Source organism: Bos javanicus, chromosome 3 (assembly GCF_032452875.1).
Source record: "Bos javanicus breed banteng chromosome 3, ARS-OSU_banteng_1.0, whole genome shotgun sequence".
NCBI classification, from domain to species: domain Eukaryota; kingdom Metazoa; phylum Chordata; class Mammalia; order Artiodactyla; family Bovidae; genus Bos; species Bos javanicus.
In genome coordinates this window covers 1,980,742-2,001,412 of record NC_083870.1, presented here as the reverse complement: position 1 = coordinate 2,001,412, position 20,671 = coordinate 1,980,742, and the positions used below count along the sequence as shown (strand labels likewise).

Sequence of the window (20,671 nt, the reverse complement as noted above, 5' to 3'; positions counted from 1 at the left end):
CAAATCTCCTCAGAATTTAATCTTCCCAATACAGTTTCCTTCTTCCCTTCCCCAAATACCATTTCTAGCAGCAAATGCTTGGACCCTTTTTGAAAATGAACTACGAACCCTCCCATTGTCCCAGCATCTGTCCTACTCCTCATGTCTGTGCAGAGTCGTGAGAGTGGCCACAGAAAGCTTACTAAAATCTATAAAAACATACACTACACTTGGTCAGTACTTGCCTCTAGTCCCACAGTATTCATTCTCCATTACAGTAGTTAAGAAAATCTGAGGAGGCCATGGATTGTATGATTTTTTTTTCTATTCAGATCATTTAATGACAGGTCATGATTAAACATAGTTATAATAAATCATGAGTTCTTGATAACCAATGTAGGTGACAATGCTTTATTTAAACATTACAACCAAATTCAATTTATATGTCTGATACCAAAAAAAAGTCATGGGCAACATGATACAAACACTTAAATTTTGATGCCACAGACAAGGCTCAAAACAACTGGACAGGCAACGACCATGAAGCAGCTTTCCGAGCTTTCTTGGCCTGTGGTTCCTTCTATTCCCTTTTCCTTTATTCCCACAAAGAAAATTCTCACTGGATAGTGCCTAATACATTTGTTAATATAGAGTGACTTTTTTGGAAGCCAAGGTAAGAGACAAGCTATCTGAATCTCTTTTAGCCTTCCCCAAAGAAACGGGCCAGACTACATGGACCTGTATCCTGCCTCACCAAGAAATAAAACTTTTAACTAAACGGCCTCATGGCTCCCTCTATATCTGGCCACTCTCAGTTCTATCTAAAATCACCAAATGCAGTGAAGATGCCGGATTGTTCATTCCAGGCAGGTCACCCCAAGCTTCGGAATTCTGAGTCTACAGGAATTTGTTATTTGGCTCAGAAATTCCTTCTCAGGAAGGATTCTAAAATCTAAAGCACATTTTTATCAAAACGTTTTCTCAACTCCAGCATGGCTAATGAAAGTCTCCTCGAATAGAACTGACTTCTGCTCACAGCAGCATTTGAGGACCAGTGCTTGGCAAGAGGAAGACCCCACAGTGCTTGTCCCCACAGGTTCATTCCAGGGATGTCGTGAGTGAGCATCACCTCCAGGACTCTTCTCCCAGATGTTGGGCTGATTCCAGTCCCACAAGTATTGTAGGAATTAGAAAGAACCCTCAAGAGATAGTCAGAAGGCCTGGCTCTATGATGTAAAAACTCATTTGACAATAGGCACATCACTTAGCCTTTGTCAGTTTCAGTTTTACCTTCTGTTTGATGGGATCAGCACATCCACCCTGCCTTTATCATAGAGGTCACTGTGAGACAGTCAAATGAGATAATGCATGTGAAAATGTTTTGTAAACAGTAATACACCATAAAAATAATACAAACTTTATTCTTATCACCTTCTTAAAGCAGCGCACACTATCCTTGCTCCATCCTCACATTAAAAGTCCCTTACTCAGTGGAAACAGTGTCAGACTTTATTTTTGGGCTCCAAAATCACTGCAGATGGTGACTGCAGCCATGAAATTAAAAGACGCTTACTCCTTGGAAGGAAAATAATGACCAACCTAGATAGCGTATTCAAAAGCAGAGGTGTTACTTTGCCAACAAAAGTTCGTCTAGTCAAGGCTATGGTTTTTCCTGTGGTCATGTATGGATGTGAGAGTTGGACTGTAAAGAAGGCTGAGCACTGAAGAGATGATGCTTTTGAACTGTGGTGTTGGAGAAGACTCTTGAGAGTCCCTTGGACTGCAAGGAGATCCAACCAGCCCATTCTGAAGGAGATCAGCCCTGGGATTTCTTTGGAAGGAATGATGCTAAACTCCAGTACTTTGGCCACCTCATGGGAAGAGTTGACTCATTGGAAAAGACTCTGATGCTGGGAGGGATAGGGGGCAAGAGGAGAAGGGTACGACAGAGGATGAGATGGTTGGATGGCCTCACTGACTCGATAGACTTGAGTCTGGGTGAACTCCGGGAGTTGGTGATGGACAGGGAGGCCTGGCGTGCTGCGATTCATAGGGTCGCAAAGAGTCGGACACGACTGAGCGACTGAACTGAATTGAACTGAACTGACTCAGAGCTTCATTGAACAATTTCCCAGGTGAAAAGGAGGAAGGATCCGGGCAGGAAAAATCTAGGCAGTTTTTTTAAGTACCTGGCCCCCATTTTGGTGAATTTGGATCTCTACATTCTATAAATCAATTTCAAAACCCTGTAAGATTGTGGCAGCATTTAAATCTGATGTTGGAAGGATATGTAACAGATTTTTATTATTTTTGCTCATTCAGTTTGGGTCTTAAGGAGGAAGTAGGTGTTGACCAGTCAGGCTGTGATTTGAATGTTTCAAAAATGACTTATTTTTGCCATTCCCCCAAAGGTCTTGTTTATTTCTATTCATGATCTAAATTTTGCTCAGAATGACATCAGGGGAATGAGAAAATTACCTGCAATTCTTGTCAGATCTGAAATGGTCACAACAGGATCTCTATTCCAGGACTGGAAGCACTGGGAGCAGCCTCCTCGGGCGGGCTCCTGGCCGTCCTTTCCCTCTGCCTTGCACAGCTCTCCTACCCCTGGGCCCTGGTAAGCCAGTCACCGCCATCCTAGTGAGACTGCTGGGGGCTTCACCAATTTCAGGCCCAAGGGAGTATGAGAAACCTCACCAGGACATCTGAAGAAAAATATTTGAAGCCCAAGGAACCCTCAGGACTAAGTGTTTGGGGCACATGATGAGGTAAGATCTAGTGTAAGATTTTCCAAATACATGTGATCACAGGACTCTCCTGAAATACATGTTAAAAGTACAAATCCTAGCTCCAGATTCATCCTATCAGTCTCCTGGGCAGGGCCCAACAATACATTTTTAACAGCAATCAGGTAATTTATACGGTTAGACAATTTGGGAAAATGCCAATCCAAAAGAAAAGACTCAATTAGGTTTTTGACTTCACTAATGGCGGCATCTCCATCTATAAAGAAAAGAGGGGGTGGGTTACAATGCAATCAGTGACCTCAGCCTCTCTCAAAGGCTGCCTAAGGTCTGACTGGATTACCTGTATGAAGTCTTTCAGACTTTTTAGAAATATTTACAGATGTGGCTAGATCTAGATGTTCCTTAGGCTAGAGTGACAGCTATTTGCCATGCCCAGTTTGCACAGTCTGCCTGGTGTGGAAAGGGAGACTGGCCAACACTCCATGGCCGCAGAATGAACCCCTGGAGGAGCAGATGGACAGCACCCCATGAGCACCAGGTCCATGGCAAATTCTCCCAGCTTCCTCATGAGCCTGCATGGCCTAGAGAAGTTCATCTGCCTGCCACCTGCCCCCTTGTGCCCTCATCCAACATGTCCCTGACTCAGCTGTGACTCACAGGCAAACACGCTCCTACATCATCCTACTCAGCCCTCTGCCTCTCACCCCTCCCCATTCCAACTCACCTCTTTCAGCTCAGATTTCTTAATACTGGCTTTTCAGATCACTGAGCATGTCTTTAAATAGGATGGATGGACAAATACACACAACACTTAGATATCAAAATATACCCATTTAAATAAAAAAACTTTAATTCTCTGGGTTTGTTGTAATTTATCCATAGCAGTATTTCATATTATACATATAAAATCTCCCAATTCTTTCTTGGGCATTTCTTGTTTCCTCTATTCAGTTGCAGCGTCCCCATGGACAGAGTGGGCTTTCCAGGTGGCTCAGTGGTAAAGAATCCAACTGCCAAAGCAGGAGACGCAGGAGATGAGGCTCAGTCCCTGGGTCGGGAAGATCCCCTGGAGGAGGAAATGGTGACCCACTTCAGTATTCTTTCCTGGGAAACCCCAAGGGCAGAGGAGCCTGGCGGGCTACAATCCATGAGGTTGCAAAGAGTTGGACCTGACTGAGTGACTGAGCACGCACGCATGCATGGACAGAGATCTTGTCTTACACAAGCCTAATATTTTACCCCCAATAAAACAAAGGAAGGAAGCTAATATGTGTAAGCACTTTCTACACAGGACTAGTCAGGGGAAAAGAAACAGAAGGATGTGCTGAGAAAAGCCAGGGTGCTGAGGATGGCCAGCTTTGCCTTTACTTGTCCGGTCAGACTTATCTCTTGTCCACATACCCAGAAATGACTGTTTTCTCTCTTGACCAGAAACCTGGAGGTCTGAGTGATTTATGCAGCCCTTCCGAGGACAACCTGGTCCCATGTACCCAGTTTATTTCGGTAATCTGTTATCATCTTTGTATTTTTTATTGTCTGTCGGTAGTTTTGTTGCCTTCAGGTTTCCGATTTTAATAATTCTTTCCCATGGCTCCCTTCACCAAAATCATACATGCCCCCGGCTAATGAAAGCAGTATTTTTGGTCTCTGCAGCTGGTGCTATGGGGCTCTTTGGTGGTGAATAGCCTGACACAGTGCTCAGTATGAAGAAATAATAACTACTTCAGCTACCCAAGATTCTCCAAAATTGCCTGAGCAATTTAAAATCCAAAGCTGGTGACTAAGAATTGGTGTTTTAATCATCTTTTCCAGTGGAAATGGGGCCCAAACAGACAGATGAGACCTAGGCTTTCAGATGACAAGGACTAAAAGCTCAGCAAGTCTAAAAACTCAGCACCAGGGTTATGGCTTGTGTCTTCCAGCCCTTGGAAGTGCCAGCAGTGGACTGAATTGTCCTCCTGGTTCAACTCATACAGGCCAAGGCCATTATGAAGTCTTTTGGCAGGCCAATTCTACCCCCAGCAATGGTATCAACTCATCCTTCTGACCCTCACCCAGTCACTTATTATTTCATTGCACACATAGAACTGGTTTGGAAATGCCATGAATTAAATGGATATCAGTGCAATGGTACTCTGAGAAAAGGGCCTAGCCCCAGTCAGGTGGTTCTGGAGAAGACCAAAGAGATGCTGAGGAAGAAACTTTCTTCAGCAGTTGTCCATGGATCCACAGACAGAGGATGGAGCCTGCTGAAGTAGAGGGATACAGAGACCAAGCAACACTGTCTGCCAGTGATTTGACCTAACCAAGTATCCCACCATAACAGTGTGGGGTGAAAAGCTTTGACAAAAGTCTGTCAAAGAAAGTAGAGACCAGCACTCACCTAAGGTTAGAGTTTTGGGGGTTAAATATTCAGACAAGAAAAAAAAAAAAAACTCAGCTTTTTCCTTGAAGAAAAATGAACATTTAAAGAGTGAATCAGCTTCTCATGCCTTGGGTAGCAATCAGCAATTTGGGCTGGGCTCAGCGAGGCAATTCTTTTGGTTTTATCTGGGATCACTCATGTTTGCAATCAGCTGAGAGTTGATAGGCTGCCAGTTAGAGTGATGGGATAACTGGGCCCTTTCATCATGCAGCAGGCCAGCCAGGCTAATTTACCTGGTGGTGATGCACAGTTCCCAAAAGCAGCAAGAGAGGACAAATTCCCTCATGCACAAGAAACTGTCAAGTTTCTGCTTCTATCATATCTGTTATTAGGCCACTGGCTAAATCAAATAATATGGCCAATCCCAAATCAAGGGGTTGAGAAATAGACGGCACCTCTTGATGAGAAGAGAAGAGTTTGTAGCCTTTTTTTTTTTTTTTAACCAATCTATACAAATTATGAAATCCAGAGAGTCCTAGATTTGAGATTTAAGCAAAATCTATCCTTCAGGCAGGGGTAGGAGTAGAAAAGGGCTTCCCAGACGGTGCTAGTGTTAAAGAACCCACCTGCCAATGCCAGAGACAAACCAGAGAAGCAGGTTTGACCCCTGGGTTGGGAAGATCCCCTGGAGGAGGGCATGGCAACCCACTCCAGTATTCTTGCCTAGAGAATCCCATGGACAGAGGAGCCTGGTGGGTTACAGTCTATGGGGTCGCAAAGAGTCAGACATGACTGAAGCGACTTAGCATGCACACACGGAGTAGGAAGTGCTCCTTCCTGAGAAAGCAATATCCCTCATCTCCCAAAAGCATCTAGAGTGGCAGCCTGGTGAGGCCCAGGGATGCCTGCTCCACACTCAGGTGTCCTGGGATGATGAAACTGGGCTGGGCAGGAACAACTCATGGTAAATGAAGTCTAAAACACACAGAAGAGCCAGCAGAGCCTGTGGAGGAAATGGCCCATATTCAACATATAGTGAGACCATACATTCTTTTCTTCTTAGATTCTTTCTCATTTTTCTTTCTTTTGTTTTATTCTCTTCTCCTCTTTTTTTCCCCTCTTCTCTTTCATATGTGTATTTTAAACATTTATCAAAAGGCACCTGATGACAACCTAATCAAGAGTGCAGAGGGACACGGGGCTCTGTGTGTGGCACCAACCTGTGGACAGTCCAGGAAAGGGGAGGACGAGAAGAGCCATTGATGTCCAAGACTCACGTCGCTATGACAAAAGAGAAAAAGCAGTTCATGTTCTCAGAATGAAAAAAGAAACACCACTTTGACAGCTCTTGTTTTGTTCCAGCCAAGAACTGTCATTAGGAACAGCAAATTGAAGTCATTTCTGTGATTGTCCGGCAGGTCATGGTCACTGAGCTCACCACAGGCCTGATTTTAGTGTAACAACAGTCATTGACGAGTGACTGGGAAGTGATGGGGCTAAAAGGTGTATTTTGCCTGAAGCTATCTTCCACTGTGGGTGAAGGCCTTCTAATAGCAGTAATCGGTTCTGTTTCTAAGCACAGCACAGGAGGTATGGAAAAGCAGACTGTAGTATAGGCATTATCTGGAGATTAGCAGTCCAGAGCTAACTCTCTTTCAGAAACGGAAAAGGAATCCTGGTTTGGCTAAGGGAGGAGACAGGGCGGGATGAACTCTGTGGGTGAGAAACTCCATGTGTAGGAATGTGTTCACCTGTACTTGTTTTCTTGATAAGTTTCTCAAACTAGTTAGATGGGCACTGAGGTTTGCAATCAGCCTCCCTTAAAGGCTGCCCCCCATCCCTTGCCAAAGCAAAGATCAGCAAATCTTCCAAGGTGGTGGCCCAAGAAGGTCCAGGGCCTGCTGGCTCTTGGATTTGTGTCTTGTTCCCATGTTCTGTTCCCAATTCCTAGTCATTCAGAGAGTTGTCTTGAAAACAAACATCAGACCACAAGGGACATCCTGGTTGGAAAGTCACTCTGGGGAAAGAACAGAAAAAGCCTGATTAAAGAAACACAACCAATGGCTCCCTGGGAAGAATCCACACCTGTTCAGAGCCTAGCACACTCTGACTTTTAGGACATTTCATTAAGCTTGTGACTACTGCCCCTAAGCCTCAATTGGTGCTGAAGCCAACACACATCTCATAGAACTTAGTTCCATGACCACAGAAAAACCTCTCACCCCTTTGGGGATAACTAAAATGTTTACATTTCCACAACAGTTGGTGTGGATGGTGCACCGTACAGCTGACATCACCTGAAAGTTCCTTCTCTACTCATAATACTTGGGTCATTGCAGGTTTTGTTTTGGAGGGGTTAATAATCATGCCAGAACCTTTTTATGTTCATGTTCTCTCCCCATACAAATGTGCTGCTTGGAACCATGAGAAAAACAAAACCACAAGAGAGGCAGGGTAACTGAGGAGGGGGCAGTAGCACCCAGGCTTGGAGAGGGCCTCTGGAGCACAGAGGCACCCTGGAAACCCACAATGATCTGTGGTTTGCCCCCTACAATCTCTCAGGTTCAGAGCTCACATTAGGGGGCTGCAGGATTCACTGGGCTGCTCTTGGCTTTTAGAGGGAAAACAATAAAGTCTAAAAAAGGCCACTTACACAGACAAATGAGTAGGGCAGGGCCGGAAAGATTTCCTTCACATATACAGGCACAGTACAGTTTACACTCAATAAAACGTCAAGGGGAAAAAAAGAAGTGAGTTGTCCTTCATAAATACCAACGGCTTCTCTGGAATCTGGACTCTTCCGGCATTTGATGCAAGTTACAAACCCTCACCCTAAAAGGAGCAAGGGCTAGGGAGGAACGCACACATAAGCATGCATAGAGCATAGATCGTCAGAATGCAGACCTCAGAAACCCACCTAAAGGCCTGTGGTGGGGATGAAGCCCTAGAATCCCTGATGCTAAATGCTTCTTAAAGCTGGCCATTAATGCTAATCTGCTACACCCGCATATCTGCTACTTCTGCTTGTTTTCAACGCTCCGGGCTCCAAGCCCAGTTACTTCACCTGGTCCTGCCTGGGTAGGAGGAGGTGGGGGACAAACCAGCCGAACATCCGGATTCCCCAAGCAGGAGAGCCTGCTCTCTCCACCTGGGCCCCACCGGGTGTCTGCGCATCTAGGGCAGGGCCCTCCTGCTCTGTTCGCCTTCCTCCCCAGCCCCGCGGCCCCCGGTTGGCGATCGTGCCCACCGGCCCCCGGGGAGGCCGCCTGGGCCTCACCGTCTTCTTCGCCGGTGTCTCCTTCTTCCTCTTCTTCTCCGAGTTGCTGTGGTAGGGCAGGTCGCGGCCGCGGTAGGACGGGCCCCGGCTGAGCTCGAGCTCGCTGTAGGGAGGCAACGTGTCGTCGGGCGTGTCCTCCTCGTCGTCTGGAGGCGCGCCCGCCTCGTAGGTGGCCGGCGGCGACCAGGCGTAGTAGGAGGCGCTGCGAGGGCCGAGCTGTGAGCTCAGCTTCGACGGCGTCTCGAGGCTGCCGCCGCGGCTGGCGCCCTCTGGCCGCACCTGCCGCTCCAGCCCGGACCCGCGAAACGAGTGGTCGTACTTGGGCGTGGTGCCCGGCGTGCGGCTCACCAGGCGCGGCAAGTGCGCGTCGTCCGGCGGCCGCCGGCGCGGGGGGCTGTAGGACCAGCCGCGGTCCGCGTCGGTCAGGGGCTCCCGGCTGCGGCTCCGCGGCCCATAGTACTCCTCCAGCGAGCCGTCCTGGTAGAGGCCCCCGTGCGCCCGCGCCTCCGAGCGCTCGAAGCGGCTCCCGCCTCGGAGGTCCTGCTTGTTGCCGTCCGCCCTGCGGGACCGCGGGCCGTAGGAGTCGGCAAAGGCCGCGAGCTCATCCATGGAGACGGCCGGCACCCCGGTGGCGAAGTTCTTCCGGGACAGCATCTCCGATTTGGAGCGCTGCTGGCTGCGGACAGAGGAGGCGCTGGTCAGTCCTTGAAAGGCCCGGGTACCCAAGACCTGTCAGACGCGCGAGGCAGGGAGCTGAGCTGGGATCTAAGGACGCCATCGCGGCTGGGGCCTCGCTCAGGAGACTGCGCGGCCCGACACGGCTCTGCTCCTGGCTGGATGTATCACCCCAGACACCTCTCACGCCTCAGAATCACAGCCAAGTCAAGGCGTCCGCCCATCTGGTGAGTTAGCGTTAAGGATTAACGGGTTGTGTGAAAAAAACCTCTTTGTGATCTACACGGTGCTGAAACACACGTGGGCCTTCTTTTGGCCATTATGATATGACCTCTGGTTGACAGCCTCCTGACTCACTTCTCACACCCTCGAAGCCGGCATGGGCGATGTGGCCTGCTGTCCAAACAGCTGTGGCCCACGGAGCCCTGTATTATTTGGTGAGAAACAGAGAGGCCTTTTCCTTCCTCAGAGTGAAGGGCAAGTTACCTCGTGGGGCAACAGGCCAGAGGGACCCCGCAGTTGGTTCTTTGAGAGAAGAGCAATAGCTACTGTCCTTCGATATAAAGGATAGGTGAGTGGGGAAGGTGCTATCGGGGCATTGGCCATACCAAACCAAACACACATCTTGTCCCTTCACATTCACTGGCCACATGACCCTGTGTAAGTCCCTTAGAATTTTTTAAGTTTCAGTTTCCCCAGCTAAAACTGGGAGGACATTAATAGTACCTGCCTTTTAGAATTATGAGAATCAAATCCAACAGTATAACATAATTGGCATTTGACTTTTCACAAAACAAATGATCAAAAATGAGAGAGATGATGGGTGGGGTCTTTTAGAGGTTACAAGATAAAATATATGAGAAGGGCAGAGAAATGTCAACAGGGTTCATTAAAGGGTCTAGAGAATCCTCTTCAAAGAGCCTTGACTGATTACTTCTGCACATGGTGCCCTAAACGTTCCCTTGCTTAATACATGTGGGAAAGGGGTGTTCAATAGGCACAGAGAGAGATGAGGCAAGATAACCTAGAAGGGCAGACAGAGATGTTCTCGGATCACTGCAGCCTCAGACCCATCCTGCCCCCCAGCTTTTGGCTCCTCATGCCCAGCACCGGAGCTGCCTTGCCACAGTTAGCCTCACCTGTGCCTGAAGCTCTCCCGATCCTCTTTGTTATACTCCATGGCCGAGGGCCCCCGGCTGGCCCCACTGCTGCCTCCCATGACCCCTGACCAGTAGTCAGGATTGCTCTCCAAGTCCCCAGACACAGGGAACTGCTTGTTCCGCATCTGATGGTAAGATTGGCGGAAACTGCTGTCCTCCTCATGCAGAGAGCTGAGTTCCGAGATGGTGTTGTTATCTGCAAGGACAAAAACTAGGCATGACAGAGCTTTCTACCTGTAGGACAGAACAGGAACTTGGTTAAGGGCTAACACTGGAATCTTTGGGAAACTCCCACCCGAGGGTCTCAGTCCTGTCCAGGGTGGGTTGTAGTCCTGAACTAATGGTATTTGTGTTCTCAGCTCAGCAGCAACTGGCTTCAGTTGGAAGCCTAGTTGCTGACAGAGGGGAGGCTTCCCACATGCTCTGTTCTTAGAATAGGAAAACAATTGTTATTGTTCCACCTAAGGCAGGCTTTCCAGAACTTAGGCTCTCTGCAGCTGGTCTCCTCCTAGTATATCATCATCCTCGCTCAAATATTTTGCTTCTTCTTGTTTAAATCAGTGATGAGCCATGATGATCCCAGCCATGAGGCAAAGGGGGCAAAAAGAGAGAAAAGCCACAGATCACAGTATCTTCCCTGCTGTTATCTGAGTCCCAAGATGGAGCCTTCAGAGCCAGTCCCATGCTGTGGTTCACACGCACCCCATCCCAGCTGCTGCTGTGCCCCTCCCCACAGAGCAAGGAGCCCACAGGACAAAGAGAGTGTGCACACCCTGCTCCTGGATGTTCATCCAGGAATTTGGAATATTTTCCCTGAACAGTACCAAGCTCATTTCTGTGGCTTAAGTAGACCTCTTCACTCCCCAGACTGTTCAGGTGTATGTGGCCATGGATGGCCAGGATAGCTGTTTGGAAGTGTAGGAAGAAATGGGGAAGGCTAGGCTGCACTTATGGTCCATGGACCTCCACTTATGCTCTAGTCCCAGCCCAAAAATGTAAAAAAGGAGGGGATGGTCACAGCTTTCTCATTTTTTAGGGTGGCCTAAGTAGCTTTTCACAAAAGCACTTGTGAATAAGGACCAGAATCACAATTTGGAAAGAAAAAAAAAAAAAACTATTTATTTAGAAAACTTTGAAATGGATTGAATTTCATATTACTTAAAAAATAAATCTAGCAAATCTATTTGTAATGTAACTGAATCCATTGAAAATCCATTGTTTTCTAAAAATCCTTTGAACTTCAAACTATTATCAGAATCAACAATTATAAGTTGTAGGGCCTGGCTGCCGAATGAGAGGTAAACTAAGATCAGATGTGGGAAGCACAAGTGTGTGTCTCATGTTCCCCTCTACTTTATCTCCTCCCTATCCCCAACAGTCCTTAGAGGAGCAGAGGAATTTTGCTGGCTCCCACCCCTGAAGGGAAGGGTGGGCCTCCCTGCACAGCATAAACACAATCTCCTTACGAGGACACAGGGCTGAGTAGGAACGCCATTCAGTTTGGTCATGTGATCAGTTGGTTTTGAATTATAATCTAAGTCTTTTGTTCCTCATAAGGAGAATGGTCTAGTGCCTGCCTATTTCAAAGGGAAATAACTCAGATCCTATTGATTAATAAAATCTTGTCTTCCTTTTCTCACGATGCCAGTGAATTCCAGTCTTCTGGGAACCCCACATAAGAGAACTTTAAAATGCACCAAGTGTGTTTATTGGAAAATTACATTATTGGCTCAGAACTTGCCTTAAACTTCAGGGAATAATGGACATTTTTCATCTCTCCAGATGTGAGGGAGAGATGTTTCTCCATTCATATGATGGATAGTCCAGGATGTATGCTGTTCTGAAACTTCTGCCACAGTGAACGTGAACATCAACATCCCCCACTTCAGAGACACCTAGCAGTGGGACTCTAGGCCAGCAGAGGCAAACTTCGTGTAAAGGGCCAGGTAGTAAGCACTGTGGGCTTTGCAAGTCTTCCTGTCACAACTATTCAACTCTGCTACTGCGATAGGAAAGGAATCATGGATAAGACAAGTAGATTGGCATGGCTGTGTTCCAAGAAAATTTACTTCAAAAATAGGAGGTGGAACATATGTGCCCTGGGAGCTGTGGTTTGCTGATTCCAGACTAAAATATCCCCAGAGCAAGCCCCTACTTACAGGGAGCAGGTGAATGAGGCTCACACATTCTGGGAAATTCATAGGCCTGACCCTGAAACTCCCATGCCTCACAGAATCTATTACTCCTTTGCCACACCTGCAACTAGGTGTGGCTCATTTTATGATGAGATCTTTAAGACCATCCCGTGGCCATGATCCATCCCAGGGTTTACTTTGCTCTTCGGGGATAGAACCTCTCAAAGTAAAGAGAACTTAGATTTCTGCTTCATCTCTGTGCAGTTATTGCAATGTGTAGGTTCCAAGAGCTCTGGGTTCAATTCTGGCACTGGCAGTGAGTACTGGCACTGGTTACTTTCCCCTCGGCCTCCCTTTCCTCCTCCATAAAATGAGGGAGGTACATTCAACAATCTCAGTCTCTTTCTTCCCGCTCCAACATCCTAAAGTCCCAAGAGTTAGAAGGCTGTGATCTTTGAATATAAACTGCTACTGCAGCCATAGCACCATCCACAGTTGGCTCCAAAGTTTCTAGTTTAGCAGCAAAGCACAGGACAGCAAACCACAGACCTGGGTTGTAGTCCTGATACTGTCATTTCCACCTTCTGGGCTTCAGTTTCTTCATCTGTTGACCCAGGCCACCCCTTGGACTCTTAAGATTCCTTGGTCATTACCTTCTGGCTAGCCAGGCCTTTGGAGACCACTTTAATCCAGGCAGACAGGAGACATCATCTCAACCGGGATCTACCCTTTATTTTTAACCTCTGTTTTTTCTCTGAGCGGTGAGTTCACAGATTTCCTCCACGGGCTTTCTCCTTGGACTCTGACTCTCTCTCTGTCTGTCCCCTTACAGGGATCCATGACAACACTGTTACAACTAGCTTGTCAAGTGCAGTGACATCTGCATTCCTGACATTCCAATCTGGAGATGGTCTTTTTATAGCCAGTGTGGTGGGAGGAGGCAGCAATGGATGCAACTCAGACAGGATGAAATTAGAATCGCAAACTGGGAGGAATATGTTGTCCTTAATCTGAATCAAGTTCCTCTAGTCTGGGTCTGTTTTCCCAACAATGCCATTGAGTCTGGAGTTGGTTCCAAGACAAGGAGGGTTCAAAGAGAGAAATGTAGTGACCGCACTCCCACGCCTGCCAGCACCTCTGACAATTAGCCCATCCATGTCAGACCTGCCCTGTGTTGCTTTTCATGATAGACAGGAATTTGGAGTCCAAATCAAGAATCAGCTATGTCAGCGGCAAAGTCTCCAAGGTCTGTGGGTAAGTTAAGCGTTGGGGCCCTGCCGCCTACAGACTCAATAATTAAAACATTCTTTTGACTTTTTGCTTGCCCCTCAGTCTCTGCCACTAGGTATCTGAAAGGAATGTAGGCATCTTTTTTATGAAATTCATTTGGCAGACTTGTTCTTTTACTTTCATTGATATGGCAAGTTGGCAGCTGGACTGTCATTCGAGGCTAGGGCCTTTCATGTTGGAAAAAACTGACACTGAAGCTTCCCCATTGTAAGCCATTATTTTGAATATATTTTAAAGGGAGTAGTAGGGAAAGGCTGTTTTAATAAAATGGTGCCAACCCCACTGCACAGCCCAGCAATACTGACTGCCCCATGCGAGAGGCAACAGAAGCCAAGATGGTACATGATGCTCTATTCTTTTTTTTAAAAATCCTATTATAGTTTATTACAGGATATTGGATATAGTTCCCTGTTATCACCCTATCCTTCATACCAGAACCCTTTTTTTCTTTCCTCCCTGTACTCAAAGCTACTTTCTTTAGCGTGGTGTCACCAGCAGCCCTACTAATTCTGACCCTGAAAGCTCAGGGCTCCCCATATATGGTCACCCCCAAATCCCTTTTAGCATGATACACAGAACACATAAAACTAACAGATGCTCACATCTGCTTCTCATCCTTCTGGCTGGATCAAACTGAGCCAGCTCCTTCTCGACATAGTATAAGACCTTCATGGAGTCTCTCTCTTTATCAGCTTGGATCCGGTAACCTTTGCGAACTGTTGAGAAACAAACAAGATAGTAAGCTGAAAAAAAATCAGGAAAAGGTGACTTCCATGTAACTTACCAGTAGAAAACATGGGTCCCAGATAGGGACCCATGTGATTCAACTCTTTTTTAAATCACCCAGAAACAGTAACCTATATTTCTATATATGGAACCATACCCTTTATCAGATGGTTCCATTAGAATGGAGGATTGGCACATCAAGAAAAAACTTCTGTTCCAGTAACCTCTCCTTCCTACTTCCTGACCTCTTATAGCTCCACTTAAAGATTATCTTCTCAAAGTTTGGAGGAGTATACTCACACTAAAAAAGACCACTTTCTAGACTAGGGATACAGATCACTCTACAGTCAGGATCATACCTTCACTTGGAAGCACATGTAGCTTTAAAACAGATACCCAAACATCAGAGACCTTGACACAGGTGGCCTAAAAGCCTGTAGTTGCCTGTACAAAAATTCCATAACTAGGCGATGCCTAAGAGCTAATATTAGATTGCAGGCTTTATACACAGTAGAACAAAATAAAATGCATGGATTACTAATTATGGTTCCATTATTATTTCTTTAGCATTTTCCCCTTAGGAAAGGGAATACCATATTTTAGACATGATTAAGTCAATCTGCTGCAATGTGGTTACAGGCAGGTGCTATTTTCAGGGCTTAGTAAAAATAAAACAAAACTAAAGCGTGAGAGATAATACCATCTCTACGTTCTCATCACTCACGTTGGCAGAGACAAAGGCTGCTGAAGCCTGGTATCACTTAAGCATCAACCTAATCCAATACCAGCCCCAAGGGTGATCAGACACAGACAGCTCTAATATTCACAGATAAAGAGAAAACAAGAAAGAGAAAGGACTGGGATGGGGACAGAACAGCAGGGGTGACAGACAAGGCCTGCGGGCACTGGGACGTGCTAGGCACCGCGCTACGTGCTTTCCGTGGACTCAGTCCTCGCAACTGCATAAGGAGTCAGCTGTTAGCAGCTGCGCTTCACGGACGAGGAAACTTTGGTTCAGAGCAGTTTTATAACTTGCTCAGCAATAAGTGGCAGTGCCGGGACTGGAATGTAGTCTGAAGGAAGCCCAACAATACTGGGCCACCTGTCTGTCTGGAGTCTGGGGCCAGAAGCAGCAGAGAGAGATGAAAGGAAGACAAAAAGGAAGAACCCAGAGGTGGACCTTGGGCATCCGAGGCACTGTCCTACCATGCAGCCAATTGGGACCATACAATGGGGATGGAAACAGATGACCCACCCCCAACACTCTCTATTCCCAGAGCAGGGAAAATACCACAAGGAAACCACACAACTGCACGTGTCTCTGGAGAAAGTTCTGCGTTCTGCTCTCTGATTATGTTCCCCTGCTGTGGACATAGCCCCCTACACAAGCATGTATGTGGAAGATTAAAATATCATCTTTCACAGACTCTAATCACAGCCCTGGTGTTGAAAACTGGGAAGACGCCCACACATCCATTTGCAGGTGCACTGGTTTTCTCTATAAGCATAGGATGGACAGTCCACCTTCAGCTTCAATTGTGGAATTACTTTAAAAAATTAATGAATCTCAGCACACGCTTTTTAGTGACACCTTCTCCCAGAGGTTAGATCCTTAATCCTTATGCAGAAGCAATTATTAGCAGAAATGGTTTTATTTATCAGCCTCCACACCCTCCCATCTCTGCAGAGGCGTTTACAGAGTAGCACAGACAGTTCAATTAAAATGCAATTATCCCACGGAACTGCTATGTCTGTTCTGAGGTGTTTGTGTCTGATGAATAAAACACAGGGCTAGGAAGTGGGGAACTGGGCACCCTGTAGGCCACGAGGACCTCAAATAAGTGGTGACCTATCCAGGATTCAGTTTGCATGTCCACAAAATACAACTAATAATTTTCACCTTTTAAATAATCTTATAAGTCAGAGAAGACAAATACATAAACGAAAAAAAGAAGACAACAAAGACCAACTCAGTGGAGCACTTTGAGTTCTTTGTAATTATTAGGGGTGGCGCAAACAACATCTCATCCAAAAGACTTTCTTTTTCTCCAGCTAGAAAAGTTTTCTCTTTTCTCTATCCAACCCCCAACTTACAAATCATTTACTTTGAACTTTCATCATATGTCCCTTAATATATTCCTATTTGTTTCAAATGATATGTATAAATGTCTAATCTTCCAAAAGATTCTTGAGGGAAAAGAATGCTTATCATTCTAGCTCAGTGGAACGCCCAGGATGGTGCTCTACAGAGTATATTCCTAAACAAACGTAGTATGTTTGTTTGAGCTGAAATGGTGCCAGCCTGGGGATGGGTGTGAGGTTAATGCTTTCTTAAGAAAGATTATTTACAGTAGAATTTCTCTCTCTAGATTGTAAACTTCCTGAGATCAAGGACCAGTTCTCTCTGTGTATCTATGATTCCTGAGCACCTAGCATAGAGCCTAGCACATTGCAGACACTCCAAACATGTGAGTTTGTATGAATGAATGAATGAAGTGAAAATCAGGAATAGAAACTGTATTACAGGGAATTGCAAAGTAAGGCAGAAGAGACATGTGGTGGGTTTGTTGGAGAATTTTGAACAGGAAGGGGAAGCCTTGAATGGTAGCTTGAGGGAGCAGCAAGGTTTAGGCAAGTTTTGTTATTTTTATTGATGATTATATTTTTAGTCTGCTTCCCTGGTGGCTCAGAGGTAAAGAATCCACTTGCCAGTGTAGGAGATGCAAATTTGATCCCTGGTCCAGGAAGATCCCCTGGAGAAGGAAATGGCAACCCACTCCAGTATTCTTGCTTGGAGAACCCCATGGACAAATGAGCCTGGGGGGCTACAGTCCATAGCACTGCAAAAGAGTCAGACACAACTTAGGGACTGTAAACAATATTTTTAGTTAAGAAAAGGAGCATGTTTATAGGCCTTAAAGAAGGGGTCTACTCTACCTGCAGCTGTGTCTTTAGGTGTTCTTAATATGTGAAGTGCTGTTATGGCAGACATTCAGTAATACTTAGATAAAGGGGGAAAAGTATTACTATATGGAACAATGTACCAGCTGTACCCTGGTGGTAAGAGAAGGCTGCCACCCCAAGCAACAGTTGGAAATCTCCTTTAATTGCAACTTGGATTGGAGCTTAGATTGCTTTCTGTGTCGTTATAAGAATTTACGCTCCTAATTATGACACAGATTGATCATGTATGCATAGGTTATCATGCCTCTGAAAAGATGAAGATGTCAGCTTCACCTTTCAGTACTGGCATTATAAAGAGACATTACTGTACTACATATTGGGTTGGCCAAAAAGTTTGTTTGGGTTTTCCTGTAACATCTTATGAAAAACCTGAACACACCTTTTGGCCAGCCCAATACTTTCAGATTTTATTCTCAGTCACACCAGCTCATAATTTCAGAAATCTAAATCTGTCCTCTTTGTCGAAAAGGACAGAGTGGAGCACTGACAGACTTCAGAGGCATCATCCGTTTGGTTTCAGCAGTTAAAAAGCTAGGCGCTTCTCCCTTGAAAAGATTTTTTTTTTTAACCAAAAGCTGTAAATTCGATTAGGCAGCACACTATAATTCTCTCATTGTGGCAGGAACTGACTCTGTGTCACATATATGCTCAGGAGCATAGAAAACATCAGAAAACCTTTCTTGATCCCTCCAAGCAGATGAGACTTTGCCTTCTCTGAGCTGACATCAGAGATTAGTCTTATTACATGCTCCTTTCTATTTTTTTACTCATTTTATTTCCATTCACAAGCCGCCCAAAACCATTCTGCTGGACTGTAAACTCCTTGAGAAAAAATTTGTAGACATTCATTAAATTTTTCTTGATTTGAAAACAGAATGGTGTTGGGCTGATTTTTATCTGTAATTTAGATCAGAGAACTCTCTGAGGTGTGGTGATATTTTAAAAAGAAATATCCTACAATATTTAATAACAAATATCCTACAATATTTTTATTGGTCAAAGACCAGCATTTTTTGGAAAATGACTTTTTTCCTGGTGATGTTTCAGTTCAGGGTCAATGGAAGATTTATTTCTCTTTTGAATTTCAGTCTGGTCCAAGTCCTTTGGTTGGTGTGGTTTTCATACTTCAGCTCCTCTAATTTACTAGCCTCACCAACTTTGATTTTTACTGGAGAGGGAATATTGGGATATTCATTTTGATGCCAAATTTAAAAAATTCTTACTGTTAAAAGATAATTCTGATCCAATTAAGACTCAACTATTTTTCAGCTAATTTCCCCTTTAACACCAAATTCAATTTGTAGAACTTGCAAAAGTGTCTAAGGCAGATATCCATGGGTATATAGCCTTGTTCTTCCTGTCCTATCTTAATAAGCTAAGGAAGGCTGTTTATGGATAATGGAACAGCTGCCAGATTCCACCCCCAGGGTGGCAGCAGCTCAGCTGTGGGAGGAGTGATGCTTAAAATTTGCATATTCTCTGTATACATACAGTAGGCATATATCCTTATTAGTTTGAAAAATGACATTTCAAAACCCTACTTGCCTATTCAGTTCTTTTGTAAGAAGGATGAGTGGAGACCAGGTAGATATGAAAATAAAATGGATTCAAGCAAGGGAAGAGAGAAGTGCATTAATTAAGGTGGGAGATGATGGCAGTAATGACTAGGATAGTTGAGTAGAGATGGACCAATTCAAAGTTATTTTGAGATCCTATCTGAAGGACTTGGTGACCAACTGGATTCGAGAAGTGAGGAAGAGGAAGGGATAAGGATGTCTGGTTTGGGCTACTAGGTGGGTAATAATGCCATCTGCTGAAATGAGAAATGCTGGAGTTGGTCTGAGGTTGAGAAACAGCAGATGAATTCCATTTCCTAGATAGAGGTTGAATTGAAATTGAAAGACATTCAGGTAGAAATGTCCAGAAGGCAGTTGGATATGTGGGACTGAGGAACAGGAGAGAGGATGGACATAAAGACTGGCAGTCATCAGCATACAGATGATGACTGAGGCCATGGACAAGGTAAGATTTCCCAGGGAGAGGACCTTGGACAAAACAGAAACACCAACATCTAGGGGATGTGCAGAGGACGAACAGCCAGCATATAGTGAAATGGCTAGGAAAAGCTACAAAATACAGTGTTGAGGAGGGCAAAGAATATGAATGTATCATCAGGGGTGGCAAATGCTGTTGAGAAGTCAAGGGGGGCAAGCTTTGAAAGGCATCCTTTAGACTTAGCAATAAGGCAGTCTTGGCAAGAGCTGGTCTTTGGAGTGGTGAAAGTGACAGCAAGACAGAAGTTAGCTGAGGAGAGGAAATGGAGACATTAAATATTCAAAACTCTATCAAGGAGTTTATCTGTGAAGAGGGGAAAGTGGACAGGGACACAGTATTAGAGGACTAAGGGTTTTTGCAAATTGTTGTATTTTAATGCGAGATCTGAGCATGTATTGAATGTGGATAGGAAGAAGTCACTGAAGAAGGAAAGGCTGGACCCATGAGGTGGGAATGGGGTGGGATTTAGAGAGTCAATAAAAAGAAAAACTTGACAAAGCAATGAATCCAGAGCAGGGCAGGAGGAGACAGTCCTTTTTTTTTTTTTTTTTGTAAAGAGGTAATAAATAGCTGCTATGAAGAATGGGAGAAGGAGTCAGGATTCCTTTTCTGTCTCCCCCATTTGGTAACTAACTGGCTATACTATATATAGCTCATCAAAGATGCTTTTCAACTACACAGAACATTCAAAGAGTATTGTGTACAAATGTAATCTGAAAAATTACTGTTGCTAGATGATTACCCTAAAATTGAAGTAGCATAAAAATATAAAATAAGCTACATTTACATCTTTATAAATCAGCATTTCTTAACACTTCGAACATTCTTTGAAAAACAATCTACATGCAACACTAGCTTAAGCCACCTTTCTTAAAGGAGAAACAGCTAAATGCAATCAGTAATTCTGGCCACAGGACCATGAGTACAGAAATGTGCCTGGTAGGGATCATGAAGAATTCACTCCTGACTCAGTAAGCCAGATAACATGAGCCAGACTGACTGTGGCCAAAGCTGGTTATGCATCCTCCCCTTTTTCCTGGCGAACAGAATTCTGACTGTTCATTTCTGAGGTGAATAGGTGTTTTGGCCTAACAGATGAGTCTTGGTGGATCCAAGTCAATCTGGCTTAGGAATGGACACAGGACATAATTCTTGCCAATAAAATGACAGTAGAAGTCTGCTGGAAGGGAAGGAGACTTATGGACAAGCTTTCCTCCCTCATGGGAAAAGGAACACAAGGAATAAGCATATCTTTTCCATCTCTGAATGCATATAGTGTCTGAGACTATGGGATCCAG

General features: G+C 45.1%; 1 protein-coding gene across 6 annotated transcripts in view; it reads right to left on the bottom strand.

The window, feature by feature from the left end:
* Window positions 1-3,554: 3,554 nt before the first annotated feature.
* The window catches only part of ILDR2 (immunoglobulin like domain containing receptor 2), a 68,941-nt gene continuing 51,824 nt past the window's right edge, over window positions 3,555-20,671 (bottom strand). For 5 of the 6 annotated variants that reach the window (XM_061399528.1, XM_061399544.1, XM_061399536.1 and 2 more), the window contains 4 exons: window positions 14,231-14,344; window positions 10,183-10,399; window positions 8,369-9,044; window positions 3,555-7,108 (listed from right to left, as the gene is read on the bottom strand). In XM_061399528.1, the coding sequence (XP_061255512.1) occupies window positions 7,073-7,108; window positions 8,369-9,044; window positions 10,183-10,399; window positions 14,231-14,344 (1,043 nt within the window). In that variant the 3' untranslated portion in view covers window positions 3,555-7,072. The remainder of the gene's footprint in view (window positions 7,109-8,368; window positions 9,045-10,182; window positions 10,400-14,230; window positions 14,345-20,671) is intronic. The other variant, XR_009733202.1, reaches the window with a different exon arrangement.